This window comes from Oncorhynchus tshawytscha, unplaced genomic scaffold, assembly GCF_018296145.1.
Source record: "Oncorhynchus tshawytscha isolate Ot180627B unplaced genomic scaffold, Otsh_v2.0 Un_contig_11489_pilon_pilon, whole genome shotgun sequence".
Classification (NCBI taxonomy): domain Eukaryota; kingdom Metazoa; phylum Chordata; class Actinopteri; order Salmoniformes; family Salmonidae; genus Oncorhynchus; species Oncorhynchus tshawytscha.
The window spans coordinates 30,092-50,706 of NW_024608190.1; the positions used below are offsets into that span (position 1 = coordinate 30,092).

Genomic DNA, 20,615 nt, shown 5'->3' on the forward strand with positions numbered 1-20,615 from the left:
AATGTGTTATACTACCAGTCTCCTGATGGGAGAGACAGGACAGTAGGTCAATGTGTTATACTACCAGTCTGATGGGAGAGACAGGACAGTAGGTCAATGTGTTACACTACCAGTCTGATGGGAGAGACAGGACAGTAGGTCAATGTGTTACACTACCAGTCTGATGGGAGAGACAGGACAGTAGGTCAATGTGTCACACTACCAGTCTGATGGGAGAGACAGGACAGTAGGTCAATGTGTCACACTACCAGTCTGATGGGAGAGACAGGACAGTAGGTCAATGTGTTATACTACCAGTCCCCTGATGGGAGAGACAGGACAGTAGGTCAATGTGTTACACTACCAGTCTCCTGATGGGGAGACAGGACAGTAGGTCAATGTGTTATACTACCAGTCTCCTGATGGGAGAGACAGGACAGTAGGTCAATGTGTTATACTACCAGTCTCCTGATGGGAGAGACAGGACAGTAGGTCAATGTGTTATACTACCAGTCTCCTGATGGGAGAGACAGGACAGTAGGTCAATGTGTTATACTACCAGTCTCCTGATGGGAGAGACAGGACAGTAGGTCAATGTGTTACACTACCAGTCTCCTGATGGGAGAGACAGGACAGTAGGTCAATGTGTTATACTACCAGTCTGATGGGAGAGACAGGACAGTAGGTCAATGTGTTATACTACCAGTCTGATGGGAGAGACAGGACAGTAGGTCACACTACCAGTCTCCTGATGGGAGAGACAGGACAGTAGGTCACACTACCAGTCTCCTGATGGGAGAGACAGGACAGTAGGTCACACTACCAGTCTCCTGATGGGAGAGACAGGACAGTAGGTCAATGTGTTATACTACCAGTCCCCTGATGGGAGAGACAGGACAGTAGGTCAATGTGTCACACTACCAGTCTCCTGATGGGAGAGACAGGACAGTAGGTCAATGTGTCACACTACCAGTCCCCTGATGGGAGAGACAGGACAGTAGGTCAATGTGTCACACTACCAGTCTCCTGATGGGAGAGACAGGACAGTAGGTCAATGTGTTATACTACCAGTCTGATGGGAGAGACAGGACAGTAGGTCAATGTGTTATACTACCAGTCTGATGGGAGAGACAGGACAGTAGGTCAATGTGTTATACTACCAGTCTGATGGGAGAGACAGGACAGTAGGTCAATGTGTTATACTACCAGTCTGATGGGAGAGACAGGACAGTAGGTCAATGTGTTACACTACCAGTCTCCTGATGGGGAGACAGGACAGTAGGTCAATGTGTCACACTACCAGTCCCTGATGGGAGAGACAGGACAGTAGGTCAATGTGTCACACTACCAGTCTCCTGATGGGAGAGACAGGACAGTAGGTCAATGTGTTATACTACCAGTCTGATGGGAGAGACAGGACAGTAGGTCAATGTGTTATACTACCAGTCTGATGGGAGAGACAGGACAGTAGGTCAATGTGTTATACTACCAGTCTGATGGGAGAGACAGGACAGTAGGTCAATGTGTTATACTACCAGTCCCCTGATGGGAGAGACAGGACAGTAGGTCAATGTGTTACACTACCAGTCTCCTGATGGGGAGACAGGACAGTAGGTCAATGTGTTATACTACCAGTCTCCTGATGGGAGAGACAGGACAGTAGGTCAATGTGTTATACTACCAGTCTCCTGATGGGAGAGACAGGACAGTAGGTCAATGTGTTATACTACCAGTCTCCTGATGGGAGAGACAGGACAGTAGGTCAATGTGTTATACTACCAGTCTCCTGATGGGAGAGACAGAACAGTAGGTCAATGTGTTACACTACCAGTCTCCTGATGGGAGAGACAGGACAGTAGGTCAATGTGTTATACTACCAGTCTGATGGGAGAGACAGGACAGTAGGTCAATGTGTTATACTACCAGTCTGATGGGAGAGACAGGACAGTAGGTCACACTACCAGTCTCCTGATGGGAGAGACAGGACAGTAGGTCACACTACCAGTCTCCTGATGGGAGAGACAGGACAGTAGGTCACACTACCAGTCTCCTGATGGGAGAGACAGGACAGTAGGTCAATGTGTTATACTACCAGTCCCCTGATGGGAGAGACAGGACAGTAGGTCAATGTGTCACACTACCAGTCTCCTGATGGGAGAGACAGGACAGTAGGTCAATGTGTCACACTACCAGTCCCCTGATGGGAGAGACAGGACAGTAGGTCAATGTGTCACACTACCAGTCTCCTGATGGGAGAGACAGGACAGTAGGTCAATGTGTTATACTACCAGTCTGATGGGAGAGACAGGACAGTAGGTCAATGTGTTATACTACCAGTCTGATGGGAGAGACAGGACAGTAGGTCAATGTGTTATACTACCAGTCTCCTGATGGGAGAGACAGGACAGTAGGTCAATGTGTTATACTACCAGTCTGATGGGAGAGACAGGACAGTAGGTCAATGTGTTATACTACCAGTCTCCTGATGGGAGAGACAGGACAGTAGGTCAATGTGTTATACTACCAGTCTCCTGATGGGAGAGACAGGACAGTAGGTCAATGTGTTATACTACCAGTCTGATGGGAGAGACAGGACAGTAGGTCAATGTGTTATACTACCAGTCTGATGGGAGAGACAGGACAGTAGGTCAATGTGTTATACTACCAGTCTCCTGATGGGAGAGACAGGACAGTAGGTCAATGTGTTATACTACCAGTCTCCTGATGGGAGAGACAGGACAGTAGGTCAATGTGTTATACTACCAGTCTCCTGATGGGAGAGACAGGACAGTAGGTCAATGTGTTATACTACCAGTCTCCTGATGGGAGAGACAGGACAGTAGGTCAATGTGTTACACTACCAGTCTCCTGATGGGGAGACAGGACAGTAGGTCAATGTGTTATACTACCAGTCTGATGGGAGAGACAGGACAGTAGGTCAATGTGTTATACTACCAGTCTCCTGATGGGAGAGACAGGACAGTAGGTCAATGTGTTATACTACCAGTCTCCTTATGGGAGAGACAGGACAGTAGGTCAATGTGTTACACTACCAGTCTCCTGATGGGAGAGACAGGACAGTAGGTCACACTACCAGTCTCCTGATGGGAGAGACAGGACAGTAGGTCAATGTGTTACACTACCAGTCTCCTGATGGGAGAGACAGGACAGTAGGTCACACTACCAGTCTCCTGATGGGAGAGACAGGACAGTAGGTCAATGTGTTACACTACCAGTCTCCTGATGGGAGAGACAGGACAGTAGGTCAATGTGTTACACTACCAGTCTCCTGATGGGAGAGACAGGACAGTAGGTCAATGTGTTATACTACCAGTCTGATGGGAGAGACAGGACAGTAGGTCAATGTGTTATACTACCAGTCTCCTGATGGGAGAGACAGGACAGTAGGTCAATGTGTTATACTACCAGTCTCCTGATGGGAGAGACAGGACAGTAGGTCAATGTGTTACACTACCAGTCTGATGGGAGAGACAGGACAGTAGGTCAATGTGTTACACTACCAGTCTGATGGGAGAGACAGGACAGTAGGTCAATGTGTTATACTACCAGTCTGATGGGAGAGACAGGACAGTAGGTCAATGTGTTACACTACCAGTCCCCTGATGGGAGAGACAGGACAGTAGGTCAATGTGTTACACTACCAGTCTGATGGGAGAGACAGGACAGTAGGTCAATGTGTTATACTACCAGTCTCCTGATGGGAGAGACAGGACAGTAGGTCAATGTGTTACACTACCAGTCTCCTGATGGGAGAGACAGGACAGTAGGTCAATGTGTTACACTACCAGTCTCCTGATGGGAGAGACAGGACAGTAGGTCAATGTGTTACACTACCAGTCTCCTGATGGGAGAGACAGGACAGTAGGTCAATGTGTTACACTACCAGTCTCCTGATGGGAGAGACAGGACAGTAGGTCAATGTGTTACACTACCAGTCTCCTGATGGGAGAGACAGGACAGTAGGTCAATGTGTCACACTACCAGTCTCCTGATGGGAGAGACAGGACAGTAGGTCAATGTGTTATACTACCAGTCCCCTGATGGGAGAGACAGGACAGTAGGTCAATGTGTTATGCTACCAGTCCCCTGATGGAAGAGACAGGACAGTAGGTCAATGTGTTACACTACCAGTCTGATGGGAGAGACAGGACAGTAGGTCAATGTGTCACACTACCAGTCTGATGGGAGAGACAGGACAGTAGGTCAATGTGTTACACTACCAGTCTGATGGGAGAGACAGGACAGTAGGTCAATGTGTCACACTACCAGTCTGATGGGAGAGACAGGACAGTAGGTCAATGTGTTATACTACCAGTCTCCTGATGGGAGAGACAGGACAGTAGTCCAATGTGTTACACTACCAGTCTGATGGGAGAGACAGGACAGTAGGTCAATGTGTTATACTACCAGTCTCCTGATGGGAGAGACAGGACAGTAGGTCAATGTGTTATACTACCAGTCTGATGGGAGAGACAGGACAGTAGGTCAATGTGTTACACTACCAGTCTGATGGGAGAGACAGGACAGTAGGTCAATGTGTTACACTACCAGTCTGATGGGAGAGACAGGACAGTAGGTCAATGTGTCACACTACCAGTCTGATGGGAGAGACAGGACAGTAGGTCAATGTGTTATACTACCAGTCTGATGGAAGAGATGGGACAGTAGGTCAATGTGTTACACTACCAGTCTCCTGATGGGAGAGACGGGACAGTAGGTCAATGTGTTACACTACCAGTCTCCTGATGGGAGAGACAGGACAGTAGGTCAATGTGTTACACTACCAGTCTCCTGATGGGAGAGACAGGACAGTAGGTCAATGTGTTATACTACCAGTCTCCTGATGGGAGAGACAGGACAGTAGGTCAATGTGTTATACTACCAGTCTCCTGATGGGGGAGACAGGACAGTAGGTCAATGTGTTATACTACCAGTCTCCTGATGGGAGAGACAGGACAGTAGGTCAATGTGTTACACTACCAGTCTCCTGATGGGGGAGACAGGACAGTAGGTCAATGTGTTACACTACCAGTCTCCTGATGGGAGAGACAGGACAGTAGGTCAATGTGTTATACTACCAGTCTCCTGATGGGAGAGACAGGACAGTAGGTCAATGTGTTATACTACCAGTCTGATGGGAGAGACAGGACAGTAGGTCAATGTGTTACACTACCAGTCTCCTGATGGGAGAGACAGGACAGTAGGTCAATGTGTTATACTACCAGTCTCCTGATGGGAGAGACAGGACAGTAGGTCAATGTGTCACACTACCAGTCCCCTGATGGGAGAGACAGGACAGTAGGTCAATGTGTTATACTACTACAAAACAAGGGCATGTGAATAAGGTTTAAAACTGCCCGATTTTCCAGAAAACTCTGTTGGAAGAAAGGGACTCCTCCAACTGAGATTTCTGGAAACCTGGGAATTTTGGGAGAGTTTTGTAACTTTTAACGTGAAATATGAGGAAGGTAGTCGAGAGAACTCACTGAGGCAGTTAGGGGTTTGGCAGTCTGAACATTCCAGAGACTTCCATTGGGGAAGTATGGCACCATCACATAGGCAAGAGGGTCTGACTGAAAGAGAAGGGTTCATAGTGACATCATGACAAATGGAGAACACGACCTCTCTAACATGTTCTGCCTGGTCAATCAGACATCTGAAGTGGTTGTACAACATTCCCTACGATGTAGCCTCCACAGACTTCAGGGCTTTCATACTTCCCCGGTTAGGGAGCAGAGCTGTTGTGAAGGAAGTGTGTGTTTATACAGGACGTAATGCCCCCACCTACTGTCAACCAATCATGTCAAGAGCTAAACAGAGCCCTCTGCATTGTTACAAAATTTGGGAGGCTCACGGCGATGCGGTACAGAGCTTGACTTGGCCTCTGCACGCCTCAGGAGGCTCCGCAATTGCATCACACCCTCCATACGAAGCCTCCGACCGCATTTTCAGATCATGCATAAATTGTCTTTAAGTCTAAGTCAAGTTCCTCAGATCATGTGGCTTGTAAGACAGGAAGACATATGAAGCTTAGTGACTGGGTCGAGACAGGGAAGCTGAGTGAGCAGTACCTTGCCAAAGAACAGTGCCAGAAGAGGGAGTATTCCAGTGTCAGTCTGACTCTCCCGCTGAGTCCTGGTTCTGTGAAACTGGGTGGTTCTCTCCAACACTCTGGCCTCTGCCTCCTCATTCACAGTGTAACCCTGACAGGGAAACCAGACACAAACCACCAATAAGGATAACAGCTAAACCTCTGTCAAAAGACCAGGGTCTTTCAGTTGGCACTAAACGAGATCAACACATCTTTAAACAGCTACAGTAATACCTGAACATGTTCAAAAATCAAAAATCATTCTGCTTCAAAATGTTTGCTCACATTTGGGCCTGACAGCCTTACAGGTTAAAAACATTATGTAAATGTGGAACTAACTCTCATATGGCACCCTATTCAATATATAGTGCACTACTTTTAACCAGAGCGCTATGGGCCCCTAGTCAAAAGTAGTGCACTATATAGAGAATAGGGTGCTATTTGGGACGTAGCCCTAAAAAGTTGTGTGAAAAAGGGGTTACCTTGAGTATGACCCTCTGTCCCTGGAACTCAGTACAGACCAGAGGCCTGCGTCCACTCAGCTCCTTCATGGGCTCAGCGTCAAACATGTCCCTGTCCAGACTCTTCACCACCAGACCTCCAGAGCTCTGCACACACACACACGGCTGTGGTCATCATACTCACATCTGTGAAATACGTAGGTGCTGCTAATAATACATACATGATGAGAACATGGTAATTAGGAACACAGTGAAATAACACTGGACACATTCACAGATCTCCACTAGGGGACAGAACTGCAGCACAATGTGACCATGTCCTGGTTTCCATATGGTCTTGTACAGAGGTATAGTTGGATCAGTCAGGACTCAGGTTGTGTCTCACCATGTGGCTGTGGATGTCTGCCTCAGGGTAGAGCAGGGGGAGCTCAGGACAGCAGCCTTCAGCCAGAGCACTGAGCTTCATCTACAACACAAACATGACACAGCTATTAGGGAGGGGTGTGATGAGTGGAACTTACACATTGTGGAAGTGTTCCTGGACTTAGTTGGAACACAGAATTACAATGACAGAACATATGACAGAACACATGACAGAATTAGAATGACAGAACACATGACAGAACTAGAATGACAGAACTAGAATGACAGAACACATGACAGAACTAGAATGACAGAACACATGACAGAATTAGAATGACAGAACATATAAATGACAGAATTAGAATGACAGAACATATAAATGACAGAATTAGAATGACAGAACACATGACAGAACTAGAATGACAGAATTAGAATGACAGAACATATAAATGACAGAATTAGAATGACAGAACATATAAATGACAGAATTAGAATGACAGAACATATAAATGACAGAATTAGAATGACAGAACATATGACAGAATTAGAATGACAGAACATATGACAGAATTAGAATGACAGAACATATGACAGAATTAGAATGACAGAACATATAAATGACAGAATTAGAATGACAGAAAGATGTTGGAACATGTAACGTACATATTCTTTTCTTTCTTGACCGATTTCATGGAAAAGAGTGTTTCTGGTCTCAGCAATCTCTTCCTTCTTCTTCAGAATCTCCGTTAGGTCAAAATCTTCAGCCTGACAGGAGAAACCATGAATAAACCTCCCTTTGCTATATTACCACTCTAATCACTACTGCATTCACAGGAAATCATTCTGCCATTATAACTATACAAATTGAGCACATGAGCTGGGAATCCTATGCAGACAAGCCAGCTGTTCTGGGACTGTGTTCCAAACTGCATCCTATAGGCTTGGCCGGTATACCGTATACCAGGGTATTTGGAAATGGCCAAAGATTGGTTTTTCAATACCGTTTATAAAATATTTTTTGGGGGTAAGTTTTTCAATACAGAACTATTCTCCATGTCTCCACTTTCATCATCTACAGCATGTTCAGCCATAGTATTAGTGCAGAGCAGACTGGTCAGTCTGTGTTTTGTACATATTTTAGTGATATGATGGTGTTATTCATCATCTACAGCATGTTCAGCCATAGTATTAGTGCAGAGCAGGCTGGTCAGTCTGTGTTTTGTACATATTTTAGTGATATGATGATGTTATTCATCATCTAGAGCATGTTCAGCCATAGTATTAGTGCAGAGCAGGCTGGTCAGTCTGTGTTTTGTACATATTTTAGTGATATGATGATGTTATTCATCATCTACAGCATGTTCAGCCATAGTATTAGTGCAGAGCAGACTGGTCAGTCTGTGTTTTGTACATATTTTAGTGATATGATGGTGTTATTCATCATCTACAACATGTTCAGCCATAGTATTAGTGCAGAGCAGGCTGGTCAGTCTGTGTTTTGTACATATTTTAGTGATATGATGATGTTATTCATCATCTACAGCATGTTCAGCTATAGTATTAGTGCAGAGCAGGCTGGTCAGTCTGTGTTTTTGTACATATTTTAGTGATATGATGATGTTATTCATCATCTACAACATGTTCAGCCATAGTATTAGTGCAGAGCAGACTGGTCAGTCTGTGTTTTGTACATATTTTAGTGATATGGTGTTATTCATCATCTACAACATGTTCAGCCATAGTATTAGTGCAGAGCAGGCTGGTCAGTCTGTGTTTTGTACATATTTTAGTGATATGATGATGTTATTCATCATCTACAACATGTTCAGCCATAGTATTAGTGCAGAGCAGGCTGGTCAGTCTGTGTTTTGTACATATTTTAGTGATATGATGATGTTATTCATCATCTACAACATGTTCAGCCATAGTATTAGTGCAGAGCAGACTGGTCAGTCTGTGTTTTGTACATATTTTAGTGATATGATGGTGTTATTCATCATCTACAACATGTTCAGCCATAGGCTGGTCAGTCTGTGTTTTGTACATATTTTAGTGATATGATGATGTTATTCATCATCTACAGCATGTTCAGCCATAGTATTAGTGCAGAGCAGGCTGGTCAGTCTGTGTTTTTGTACATATTTTAGTGATATGATGATGTTATTCATCATCTACAACATGTTCAGCCATAGTATTAGTGCAGAGCAGGCTGGTCAGTCTGTGTTTTGTACATATTTTAGTGATATGATGATGTTATTCATCATCTAGAGCATGTTCAGCCATAGTATTAGTGCAGAGCAGGCTGGTCAGTCTGTGTTTTGTACATATTTTAGTGATATGATGATGTTATTCATCATCTACAGCATGTTCAGCCATAGTATTAGTGCAGAGCAGACTGGTCAGTCTGTGTTTTGTACATATTTTAGTGATATGATGATGTCATTACTGGAAGTTGAAGTGTTTCAATACATCTTTATATTTGTAGCTACTTAAGTCAATACCTGCAGTCAACTTGTGCAATACGTTAGGAGATAAAGCAGATGGCATTGATCATTTCACCTGTCACATTATGAAGCTCACCGTAGTTCCCCAGAACCGTTGAGACAGTCACGTGTTTGTTTGTAAATGGCACAACAGGAGAAAGCGGGAGCTGGTGAGTCCAGCTGTGTGTTGACAGGGGTCACGTTTTATACTGAAAGGCTTTGTTTGTTTTGCTTCCATAGTGATCAGGGGCATGAAACTAGTTTTCCTTCACAGAATACATTAGTACAGCACCTTCATCAGACACTACATTAGTACAGCACCTTCATCAGACACTACATTAGTACAGCACCTTCATCAGACACTACATTAGTACAATACCTTCATCAGACACTACATTAGTACACTACATTGGTACAATACCTTCATCAGACACTACATTAGTACAATACCTTCATCAGACACTACATTGGTACAACACCTTCATCAGACACTACATTAGTACAACACCTTCATCAGACAATCGCGTAATTTACAACAGAAGTGTAACACTATGTGGCTGGCAGACACACAAGTAAATGATCTTTCAATGAAAAAGCTAGGTCTTCTTTGTTGTTGCAAAAAACAATGCATGGCCACATCATATTTCTAATGTTTATCATAGAAAGAATGTAGCAAGCTAGATTTCCTCATGTTTTGTTTAAAGTTCATCTGGCATTTTACTGGTGAAAAAATGGCTGGCTACACTGAGAAAAGTACCAGAGAAAAGTAGCTCCACATCAGTCAGAGCGCTGTCTGCTGATAGAATGATGGAGAACAGTAGCTCCACATCAGTCAGAGCGCTGTCTGCTGATAGAATGATGGAGAACAGTAGCTACACATCAGTCAGAGTGCTGTCTGCTGATAGAATGATGGAGAACAGTAGCTACACATCAGTCAGAGTGCTGTCTGCTGATAGAATGATGGAGAACAGTAGCTCCACATCAGTCAGAGCGCTGTCTGCTGATAGAATGATGGAGAACAGTAGCTACACATCAGTCAGAGTGCTGTCTGCTGATAGAATGATGGAGAACAGTAGCTACACATCAGTCAGAGTGCTGTCTGCTGATAGAATGATGGAGATGTAGACATCAGTCAGAGTGCTGTCTGCTGATAGAATGATGGAGAACATCAGTCAGAGTGCTGTCTGCTGATAGAATGATGGAGAACAGTAGCTCCACATCAGTCAGAGTGCTGTCTGCTGATAGAATGATGGAGAACAGTAGCTACACATCAGTCAGAGTGCTGTCTGCTGATAGAATGATGGAGAACAGTAGCTCCACATCAGTCAGAGAGCTGTCTGCTGATAGAATGGAGAATAGTAGCTACACATCAGTCAGAGTGCTGTCTGCTGATAGAATGATGGAGAACAGTAGCTACACATCAGTCAGAGTGCTGTCTGCTGATAGAATGGAGAATAGTAGCTCCACATCAGTCAGAGCGCTGTCTACTGATAGAATGGAGAATAGTAGCTCCACATCAGTCAGAGAGCTGTCTGCTGATAGAATGGAGAATAGTAGCTCCACATCAGTCAGAGAGCTGTCTGCTGATAGAATGATGGAGAACAGTAGCTACACATCAGTCAGAGTGCTGTCTGCTGATAGAATGGAGAATAGTAGCTCCACATCAGTCAGAGAGCTGTCTGCTGATAGAATGGAGAATAGTAGCTCCACATCAGTCAGAGAGCTGTCTGCTGATAGATGATGGAGAATAGTAGCTCCACATCAGTCAGAGAGCTGTCTGCTGATAGAATGGAGAATAGTAGCTCCACATCAGTCAGAGAGCTGTCTGCTGATAGAATGGAGAATAGTAGCTCCACATCAGTCTCAGAGAGCTGTCTGCTGATAGAATGGAGAACAGTAGCTGTCTGCTGATAGAATGATGGAGAACAGTAGCTCCACATCAGTCAGAGTGCTGTCTGCTGATAGAATGGAGAATAGTAGCTCCACATCAGTCCGAGAGCTGTCTGCTGATAGAATGCCCGTTCCTGAATTCTCATCCAAGTGGAGAAGAGCAACTGAAGAACGAAATTAGTTTGATGCCGAACAGAAATTACAATAAGAAGCATTTTATATCTGCATTTACAAGACGCAGCAAGATATTTCTTATGAGATTTATATTTCTTTCCCTGTGTGAAAAGGATAGAATTCTGCATTAGAGTGACCCTTAAATTGAACTAGCTAGTTATCTAAGTAAATGGCTGAATTAATAAGGAAATGGGAAACATATTGCATTAATAAGGAAACATAGTGATAGCTTTCTGCCCTGTTTGACAAGTCAAAGCCCTTTGTATGAATGATCTGTACAACTGCCACTGCAGCTTGATTTATGAGCCATGGTCAAAAAGTAGTGCACTAAATAGACTTCCTCGTCTCTCACCTCCTCCAGACTGGCCTCCTCCACCTGTCTCCACCTCAGCTGAGCCCTCAGGCTGCGGATACGTTTCTTCACAGAGAACAGAGAGTCTGGAGTCGGGCTAGCATTCTGCCACTGTAGCATCTCACCCTTAAACTGAATAGAACACAAACGGAATGCAACACAAACGGAATAGAACACAAACAGAATGCAACACAAACGGAATAGAACACGAACAGAATGCAACACAAACGGAATAGAACACGAACAGAATGCAACACAAACGGAATAGAACACAAACGGAATAGAACACAAACGGAATAGAACACAAACGGAATAGAACACAAACGGAATAGAACACAAACGGAATAGAACACAAACGGAATAAAACACAAACGGAATAGAACACAAACGGAATAGAACACAAACTGAATAGAACACAAACGGAATAGAACAAACTGAATAGAACACAAACTGAATAGAACACAAACTGAATAGAACACAAACTGAATAGAACACAAACTGAATAGAACACAAACTGAATAGAACACAAACTGAATAGAACACAAACTGAATAGAACACAAACTGAATAGAACACAAACTGAATAGAACACAAACTGAATAGAACACAAACGGAATAAAACACAAACGGAATAAAACACAAACGGAATAGAACATCCTTGATAAAGGAGAAAACATCAGTTTGAGAGATAAGAGCACATCTCCAGACTGCTAGTGTTCTGACACAGCAGAAAGAGCAGCTATATGGTTAAAGACAAACAGTAAGATCTACTCAGATCTACTCAGATTAGGGTCGCAGCATTAAGGGAAACTTTGAGGTTTTCCAGAAATCTTGGTTGGATGATTCCGGATTTCCTGCATATTCCCTCACAATTCTGGGAATCTTCCAACCTCGATTTCTGGAAAATCTGGTAAGTAAACACTTTAACATCGAAAACAACTCTCTCACCTTGGTGTTGAGCAGATATTTCTCCATAATGTCCCTCAGCAGACTCTGCTCACTCTGAATGTGCTGCATGACTTTGTGGAAAGCATTGGACACTGCCTTGGTCTCATGGTTGTTCTGCTCCTGTTGAGTAAACAAACAAGTCAACAACAAACAAACAGTAAAAAAAAACCACGACGATGAGGTAATGCCGTGTTCAAAATAACAGAGAAATCTCAGACTTCAGTGTGTTTAAGACCACTGGGAACTCGGGGGGGAGGGGGGCGAGCTAGTAGTTTTGAACGGTCATCCAACTCAGAATTCCAAGTCAGGAAACTCTGCCATCTTTCTAAAGCTCCAACTTTCCGACCTGAAGATCACTAACGTCATGTTTCCCAGTTGTCTTCAAAGCACCATAAGACTCACTGACATGTAGCTGGACAGGTGAAATACGGGCCCTGGTCAAAAGTAGTGAACTATATAAAAAGGGAATAGGGTGCCATTTGGAATGCAACCAAACTCACCCCGACTGACAGGGGAGAGTCCAGCTCCTTGGCCACGTTGTTCTCTGCCTGCTTCAGCAGCTCATTCACTCCGTCCACGATGTCATTCACTCCCACCACTGTGTTAGCTGACAGGCAGAAAAACTGAAGGGACATTGGAGGATTAGGATTTCCCAGACAAGCCCAATGCTTAACTAAAAAAACCTTTTGAACATAAACATGTTTCTTAGTCCACGAGGCTTAATCTGTGTCTGGGAAACAGGCCCAAACTGTATAGTTCCATACCCATGAAGACCGCTGGAGAAGAATTACATGTCAAATCATTTTCCGTGGGCATATCTTCAATCACTTTAGTAAAAAGAACAGTTGTTTCCCCTTCCCACCCTTCACAGTACACACAAAAGCTTGGGAGAAATAAACCCAGACTCTCTTTTTTAAGTTTCTTCATCCTCATTTCACCCAAACCAAAGCGGTACCGGGTCATTCTGTACCTTGCCAACGTTCTCCGACCAGGTACACAGGGCCTGGAGGGCCTTGTCCGTCCCGTCTCTGACAGAGCTGGTGAGCTGAGTCCTCTGAGTCCTCCACTGGCTGTACTGCTCAAAGGCCTGCTCTCCAACATCCCCCTCCATAGAGGCTGGACCAAACACTGCAGTCAGGGAGGAGCTCACCTCCTGTAACACGGACACAAGGGAACAACAGCTTGATCATAGCACGCGTACCAAATAATACCTTATATAGTGCACTATGTAGGGAATAGGGTGCGATTTGTGCCACATCCTTATATGTTGATGCATCAGAGCATGTTCAGCTGATAGCCTTGATAGAACCCCAATCCTGTGGAATGTGGAATGTTGAATGAAAAAAAAATATTCAGATGACAGAATCCTAGTTTTCATTTTCAGTACCTCCAGTTTGTCCATGCGTTGTCTGACTGGCAAACACTCAGCCTCCTGAAGGAAGGACTCTACAGTGGCAGTCAGAACACCTCGCACCTTATTCCGGTTGTCTATCAGATCCCCAAGCTGCTCCTTCTGCAAAATGGACGCCAAAACATGGTCATTTCACTGATGAGAAACTGTTTTCTGATCTGATGAGAAACGTGTCTTTGTGTCCCAAATGGCAACCTATTCCCGATTTAGTGCACTACTTTCAACCAGACCACTATGGGCCCTGGTCTAACGTAGTGCACTAAATAGGGAATAGGGTGCCATTTTGGATGTAACCATTAACAGTAGGATGCAGACTGACCATCTGACAGGCCTTGAGTTTCTCCTGAGCCAGACTGTAATCTCTCCATGCCGACTCCAGCTTCTCCATGGCAACCGGGGCAGAGATGCTGTTGTTTATGACAATGTTGATAGACTCCGTAAGGCTGTCGCTATCCGTGTTACCTGGGTTTCTCTCTCTGTCCAGTAGAAATAAAACCACGATAATGCAAATCAATAGAAAGAGTAACTCAATGTGAAATGTTGAATTGTAAAAATATATAAATAAATTTAATAAAACATTGTTACTTAATATTCGTTATTCTATAATAAAATAATTCCAATTCGAGAGGTGTGTGTGTGTGTGGGGGGGGGCAGATAATGGTACCTCGTTACCATATAGTGCACTACTTTCGACCAGAGTGCACTATATAGGGCGTCATTTGCAACCCAGACCATCACAGTACCTTAATCCTCTCAGAGAATCGACTCTCTCAGCCAGTCGACAGAACCGTTCAGCCACCGCTGAGTCCAGGAGCTTATCCACCTGCTTCTCCTTCTTCTTTAACTGTCCCCTCATAGCCTAAACACAGGGAGAAGCATTCAAAACACCAAAGACAGAGACACAGTAGCGCAAATCAAATCGTATGTCACATGCTTTGGAAACAACAGCTGTAGATTGACAGTAAAATGCTTACTTTTCCAACAATAGTGTTATTTATTTATTTTATCTTTAAAAAAAGTAAATGGTGACAGGAGGAATACATCCACAAGACACCTGCTATATTGTTTATGCCGCCAATGAGGACATTATTTTTTTTATTTTACCTTTATTTAACCAGGCAAGTCAGTTAAGAACAAATTCTTATTTTCAATGACGGCCTAGGAACAGTGGGTTAACTGCCTGTTCAAGGGCAGAACGACAGATTTGTACCTTGTCAGGGTTTGAACTTGCAACCTTCCGGTTACTAGTCCAACCCTCTAACCACTAGGCTACCCTGCCGCACCAATTAGCCACATTATCTACCTTCACGTTCCTTCAGTCTTTCATAACATTCATTCTAACTATAACCCAGGGCCCTGCTTCCCGATAGCGTTGGAATTTAGGTTTACAAGTGTTTTAACGATGCATCTTTCCTGCAACAGCCGAAGATGTAACATGCGTTTCCCAAAACAGCACGCAGAGAGAACGTTCGCTAAGTGCGTTGGGCAACGTGTTGATACTGAAAGAAAAGGCAGCGCTGCTCTCGGCCCACTGGGCAAAATCTGGTTGAATCAACATTGTTTCCATGCCATTTCAACCCCAAAAATCTATGTAATGAAGTTAAATCAACGTGGGAAACTGATTGAATTTGCAAAAGTCATCAATGTAAGGGCATTTAGTGGTTTTTTCACCCAACTTTTATGAACCTAAATCCAATGACATTGTGACATTTGTCGTGGATTTCACGTTGAATTCACGGTTAGTTGACAACTCAACCAAATGCAAATCAAACTAGACTTTTAACTGACGTCTCTGCCCAGTTGGTGATCAGCTTTTCTCCATTCAAATCTAACCTTAACATTAGAATTATTCTACAATACTGACGACAGATCAGCTCCTAGAGATATTATCAGCTAATGGCTGCAAGTATTGGAGGCGGCTTATTCCATAATGCGCTCATTCATTGGCGCACGTTGTTACACATGAAATATATCATTCATTGGCGCACGTTGTTACACATGAAATATATCATTCATTGGCGCACGTTGTTACACATTAAATATATCATTCATTGGCGCACGTTGTTACACATTAAATATATTGAGGCAAAAATGACAGACCGTGTAGCCTACAAACAGAACATTACATATCAATATGATATCAACTTAATGCATTTTTAAAAGTAATACAGTCATCTAGGCTCTCATTTTAAGCATATTTTTATATTTTTCAATTGTAAAGACTGAGGCAGATGAAACCAAAGTGAGTTTTCAAGTGCAACTTTACGAACGATGGTTTGAGGAAACAGCTGGGAGATTTAGTAATGTTCCTAGGAAGGTTCTATTGATGAACTTAGCATTAAGATGCTTTTGGGAAACCAGACCCAGGTCTATCCCCTTAAAACCTCATACCTGCACTACCATGTCCCTTCCACACTTAGGACCCTGCCAAAAAAATAAATAACATTGTTGAGGACAAAGCCAAACATTTGCATTATACACTGAACAAAAATATAAACGCAACATGTAGTGTTGGTCCCATGTTTCATGAGTTGAAATAAAATATACAATTTCTGCACAAAAAGCTTATTTTTCTCAGATTTTGGGCACAAATGTGTTTACATCGCTGTTAGTGAGCATTTCTACTTTGCCAAAATAATCCATCCACCTGACAGGTGTGGCATATCAAGAGTATTAAACAGCATGATCATTGTACAGGTGCACCTTGTGCTCGGGACAATAAAAAGCCACTCTAAAATGTGCAGTTTTGTCACACAACACAATGCCACCGATGTCTCAAGTTCTGGGGGAGCATGCAATTGGCATGCTGGCTGCAGGAATGTCCACCAAAGCTTTTGCCAGAGAATTTAATGTTAATTCCTCTACCATAAGCCGCCTGCAACATAGTTTTTGAGAATTTGCAGTACGTCCAACCGGCCTCAAAACCACAAACCTTGTGTAACCACGCCAGCCCAGGACCTCCACATCCAACTTCTTAATTTGATGAAACTGTGGGTTTGCACAACCAAAGAATTTCTCAGGGAAGCTCATCTGCGTGCTCGTCGTCCTCACCAGAGACTTGACCTGACCAGTTTGGTGTCGTAACCGACTTCAGTGGGTAAATACTCACCTTCGATGGCAACTGGCATGCTGGAGAAATGTGCTCTTCACGAATGAATGTCCCAGTACTTCCATTGCCTCATGTTTGCCAGACATGTCACCCATTGAGCATGTGTGGGATGCTCTGGGTCGACGTGTACGACAGCGTGTTCCAGTTCCCTCCAATATCCAGCAACTCCGCACAGCCATTAATGAGTGAGACAACATTCCACAGGCCAATCAACAGCCTGATCAACTCTATGCGAAGGAGATGTGTCACTCTGCATGAGGCAAATGGTGGTCACTCCAGATACTGACTGGTTCACTGATCCATCACGCCCCTACCTTCTTTTTTTTTACCAACAGATGCATATCTGTATTTCCAGTCATGTGAAATCCATAGATTAGGTGTGGTGAGGGTTGAATGTGCTGTGGTGAGGGTTGAATGTGCTGTGGTGAGGGTTGAATGTGCTGTGGTGAGGGTTGAATGTGCTGTGGTGAGGGCTGAATGTGCTGTGGTGAGGGCTGAATGTGCTGTGGTGAGGGTTGAATGTGCTGTGGTGAGGGTTGAATGTGCTGTGGTGAGGGTTGAATGTGCTGTGGTGAGGATTGAATGTAGACTCGTTAATGTGATGTGGTCAGGGTTGAATGTGCTGTGGTGAGGGTTAAATGGTTAATGTGCTGAGGATTGAATGTTGACTCGTTAATGTGCTGTGTTAAGAATTGAATGTTGACTCGTTAATGTGCTGTGTTAAGAATTGAATGTTGACTTGTTAATGTGCTGTGTTAAGAATTGAATGTTGACTCGTTAATGTGCTGTGTTAAGAATTGAATGTTGACTCGTTAATGCTATGTGTTCATGAGCAGGTGCTCAGGGACAATTGACTAGTAGAAATCTGCTCCATACGACACCAGTCTCACCTGCACTTCCTGTTTGGCAACTTGCAGGTGTTTCTCCAGCTGCTCTGAATGGTTCTGGAGTGTGTTCCTCTCCACCTTCCATCTCTCTGCCTCTTTGGCATAATTAGCAGTCTCCTCTTTCAACTTCTGAAATTACAACACAAGACGATACTCATACATAACTAATGTCCTGGAAAGCTTGCCGTGTGAGTGTGTCAGTGTGTCTCTCCACTCTGTTTGTTCAACCTGGAGCTCTGAGAGGCTGTCTCTCAGCTGGTCCTCCCTGCGCTGGGTCTCTCGTTCTGCCTTCAGCTTCTGGTTCTCCTCCACCAGCTCCTGGTCCATCTTCTTCTTCACTAGGTTGGCAGCATGCTGGGCTGTGGCCTTGCTCTTCTCCCTGAGCAGGAGTTAAAACACACAGGCTGCTCAACCCTATTCTCTAAAAGACTACTTTGACACTATGGGCCCTGGTAAAAAGTAGTGCTCCGTTTAGGGAATAGGATGTAGGAAATGGGGGCATTTTGGACCACATTTCCTATATATGGGCTCAGGTCAAAGGTTTTACAGGGAATAGGGTGCATTTGGAATGCAGACAGTCATAGGATAAACAACCACCCAGTTAGTAATCACCACTACAAACCACCCAGTTAGTAATCCCTACTACAAACCACCCAGTTAGTAATCCCTACTACAAACCACCCAGTTAGTAATCCCTACTACAAACCACCCAGTTAGTAATCCCTACAAACCACCCAGTTAGTAATCCCTACTACAAACCACCCAGTTAGTAATCCCTACTACAAACCACCCAGTTAGTAATCCCTACTACAAACCACCCAGTTAGTAATACAAACCCTATCCCTACAAACCACCCAGTTAGTAATCCCTACCACAAACCACAAACCAGTTAGTAATCCCTACTACAAACCACCCAGTTAGTAATCCCTACTACAAACCACCCAGTTAGTAATCCCTACTACAAACCACCCAGTTAGTAATCCCTACTACAAACCACCCAGTTAGTAATCCCTACTACAAACCACCCAGTTAGTAATCCCTACTACAAACCACCCAGTTAGTAATCCCTACTACAAACCACCCAGTTAGTAATCCCTACTACAAACCACCCAGTCCCTACTACAAACCACCCAGTTAGTAATCCCTACTACAAACCACCCACAAACCACCCAGTTAGTAATCCCTACTACAAACCACCCAGTTAGTAATCCCTACTACAAACCACCCAGTTAGTAATCAACTACAAACCACCCAGTTAGTAATACTACAAACCACCCAGTTAGTAATCCCTACAAACCACCCAAACCAAACCCAGTTAGTAATCCACTACTACAAACCACCCAGTTAGTAATCCCTACTACAAACCAAGTTAGTAATCCCTACTACAAACCACCCAGTTAGTAATCCCTACTACAAACCACCCAGTTAGTAATCCCTACTACAAACCACCCAGTTAGTAATCCCTACTACAAACCACCCAGTTAGTAATCCCCACTACAAACCACCCAGTTAGTAATCACCACTACAAACCACCCAGTTAGTAATCACCACTACAAACCACCCAGTTAGTAATCACTACTACAAACCACCCAGTTAGTAATCACCACTACAAACCACCCAGTTAGTAATCACCTCTACAAACCACCCCAATCATCCTGAGCTTGTTGCAACCCCTACATCTCTAAACAGTCTTTATATAAACATGCTGCAAAAGTAACAAGGTGGCTATGTTACGGTATTCATGGTTCTCCTCACACACACTCAGTTCACACACCATGTTGATTCTATTGTATTGGCTGGCTCTCTCTCACACACACCATGTTGATTCTATTGTATTGGCTGGCTCTCACACACACACCATGTTGATTCTACTGTATTGGCTGGCTCTCACACACACACACACACACACACACACACACACACACACACACACACACACACACACACACAATGTTGATTCTACTGTATTGGCTGGCTCTCTCTCACACACACCATGTTGATTCTATTGTATTGGCTGTCTCTCTCACACACACACACCATGTCGATTCTACTGTATAGGCTCTCACACACACGTTGATTCTATTGTATTGGCTGGCTCTCTCACACACACCATGTTGATTCTATTGTATTGGCTGGCTCACACAAACACACATTGATTCTATTGTACTGGCTGGCTCATAGCTCCATTAATAGTTTAAACTATTAACAGACTAAACAGAAGAGTCAATCTCCACTCCAGCAGCTTATCATGTTAAATCCCCAAAGCTACTTCCAGCCACCAAACAAGTCAAACATGATTTGTCACATGCGCTGAATAACAAGTGTTGACCTTACTGTGAAATGCTTACTTACAAGCCCTTAACTAACAGTGTAGTTCAAGAAGAGTTAAGAAAATATTTACCAAATCAACTAAAGTAAAAATAGAAATAATAAAAAGTAACACAATA

General features: G+C 43.8%; 1 protein-coding gene across 2 annotated transcripts in view; it reads right to left on the reverse strand.

Moving 5' to 3' along the window:
• The window catches only part of LOC112238287 (serine/threonine-protein kinase 31-like), a 30,664-nt gene extending 12,101 nt beyond the window's left edge, over nucleotides 1–18,563 (reverse strand). Inside the window, exons 1-15 of one of the 2 annotated variants that reach the window (XM_042312925.1) lie at nucleotides 18,397–18,563; nucleotides 18,172–18,297; nucleotides 16,564–16,596; nucleotides 14,916–15,031; nucleotides 14,492–14,648; nucleotides 14,149–14,274; nucleotides 13,732–13,914; nucleotides 13,262–13,384; nucleotides 12,762–12,881; nucleotides 11,815–11,946; nucleotides 7,579–7,680; nucleotides 6,938–7,018; nucleotides 6,574–6,699; nucleotides 6,072–6,203; nucleotides 5,487–5,573 (exon numbers count right to left, since the gene is read on the reverse strand). In XM_042312925.1, coding sequence (XP_042168859.1) covers nucleotides 5,487–5,573; nucleotides 6,072–6,203; nucleotides 6,574–6,699; nucleotides 6,938–7,018; nucleotides 7,579–7,680; nucleotides 11,815–11,946; nucleotides 12,762–12,881; nucleotides 13,262–13,384; nucleotides 13,732–13,914; nucleotides 14,149–14,274; nucleotides 14,492–14,648; nucleotides 14,916–15,031; nucleotides 16,564–16,596; nucleotides 18,172–18,297; nucleotides 18,397–18,495 — 1,743 coding nt within the window. In that variant the 5' untranslated portion in view covers nucleotides 18,496–18,563. The remainder of the gene's footprint in view (nucleotides 1–5,486; nucleotides 5,574–6,071; nucleotides 6,204–6,573; nucleotides 6,700–6,937; nucleotides 7,019–7,578; nucleotides 7,681–11,814; nucleotides 11,947–12,761; nucleotides 12,882–13,261; nucleotides 13,385–13,731; nucleotides 13,915–14,148; nucleotides 14,275–14,491; nucleotides 14,649–14,915; nucleotides 15,032–16,563; nucleotides 16,597–18,171; nucleotides 18,298–18,396) is intronic. The other variant, XM_042312926.1, reaches the window with a different exon arrangement.
• Between the last annotated feature and the right edge of the window lie 2,052 nt (nucleotides 18,564–20,615).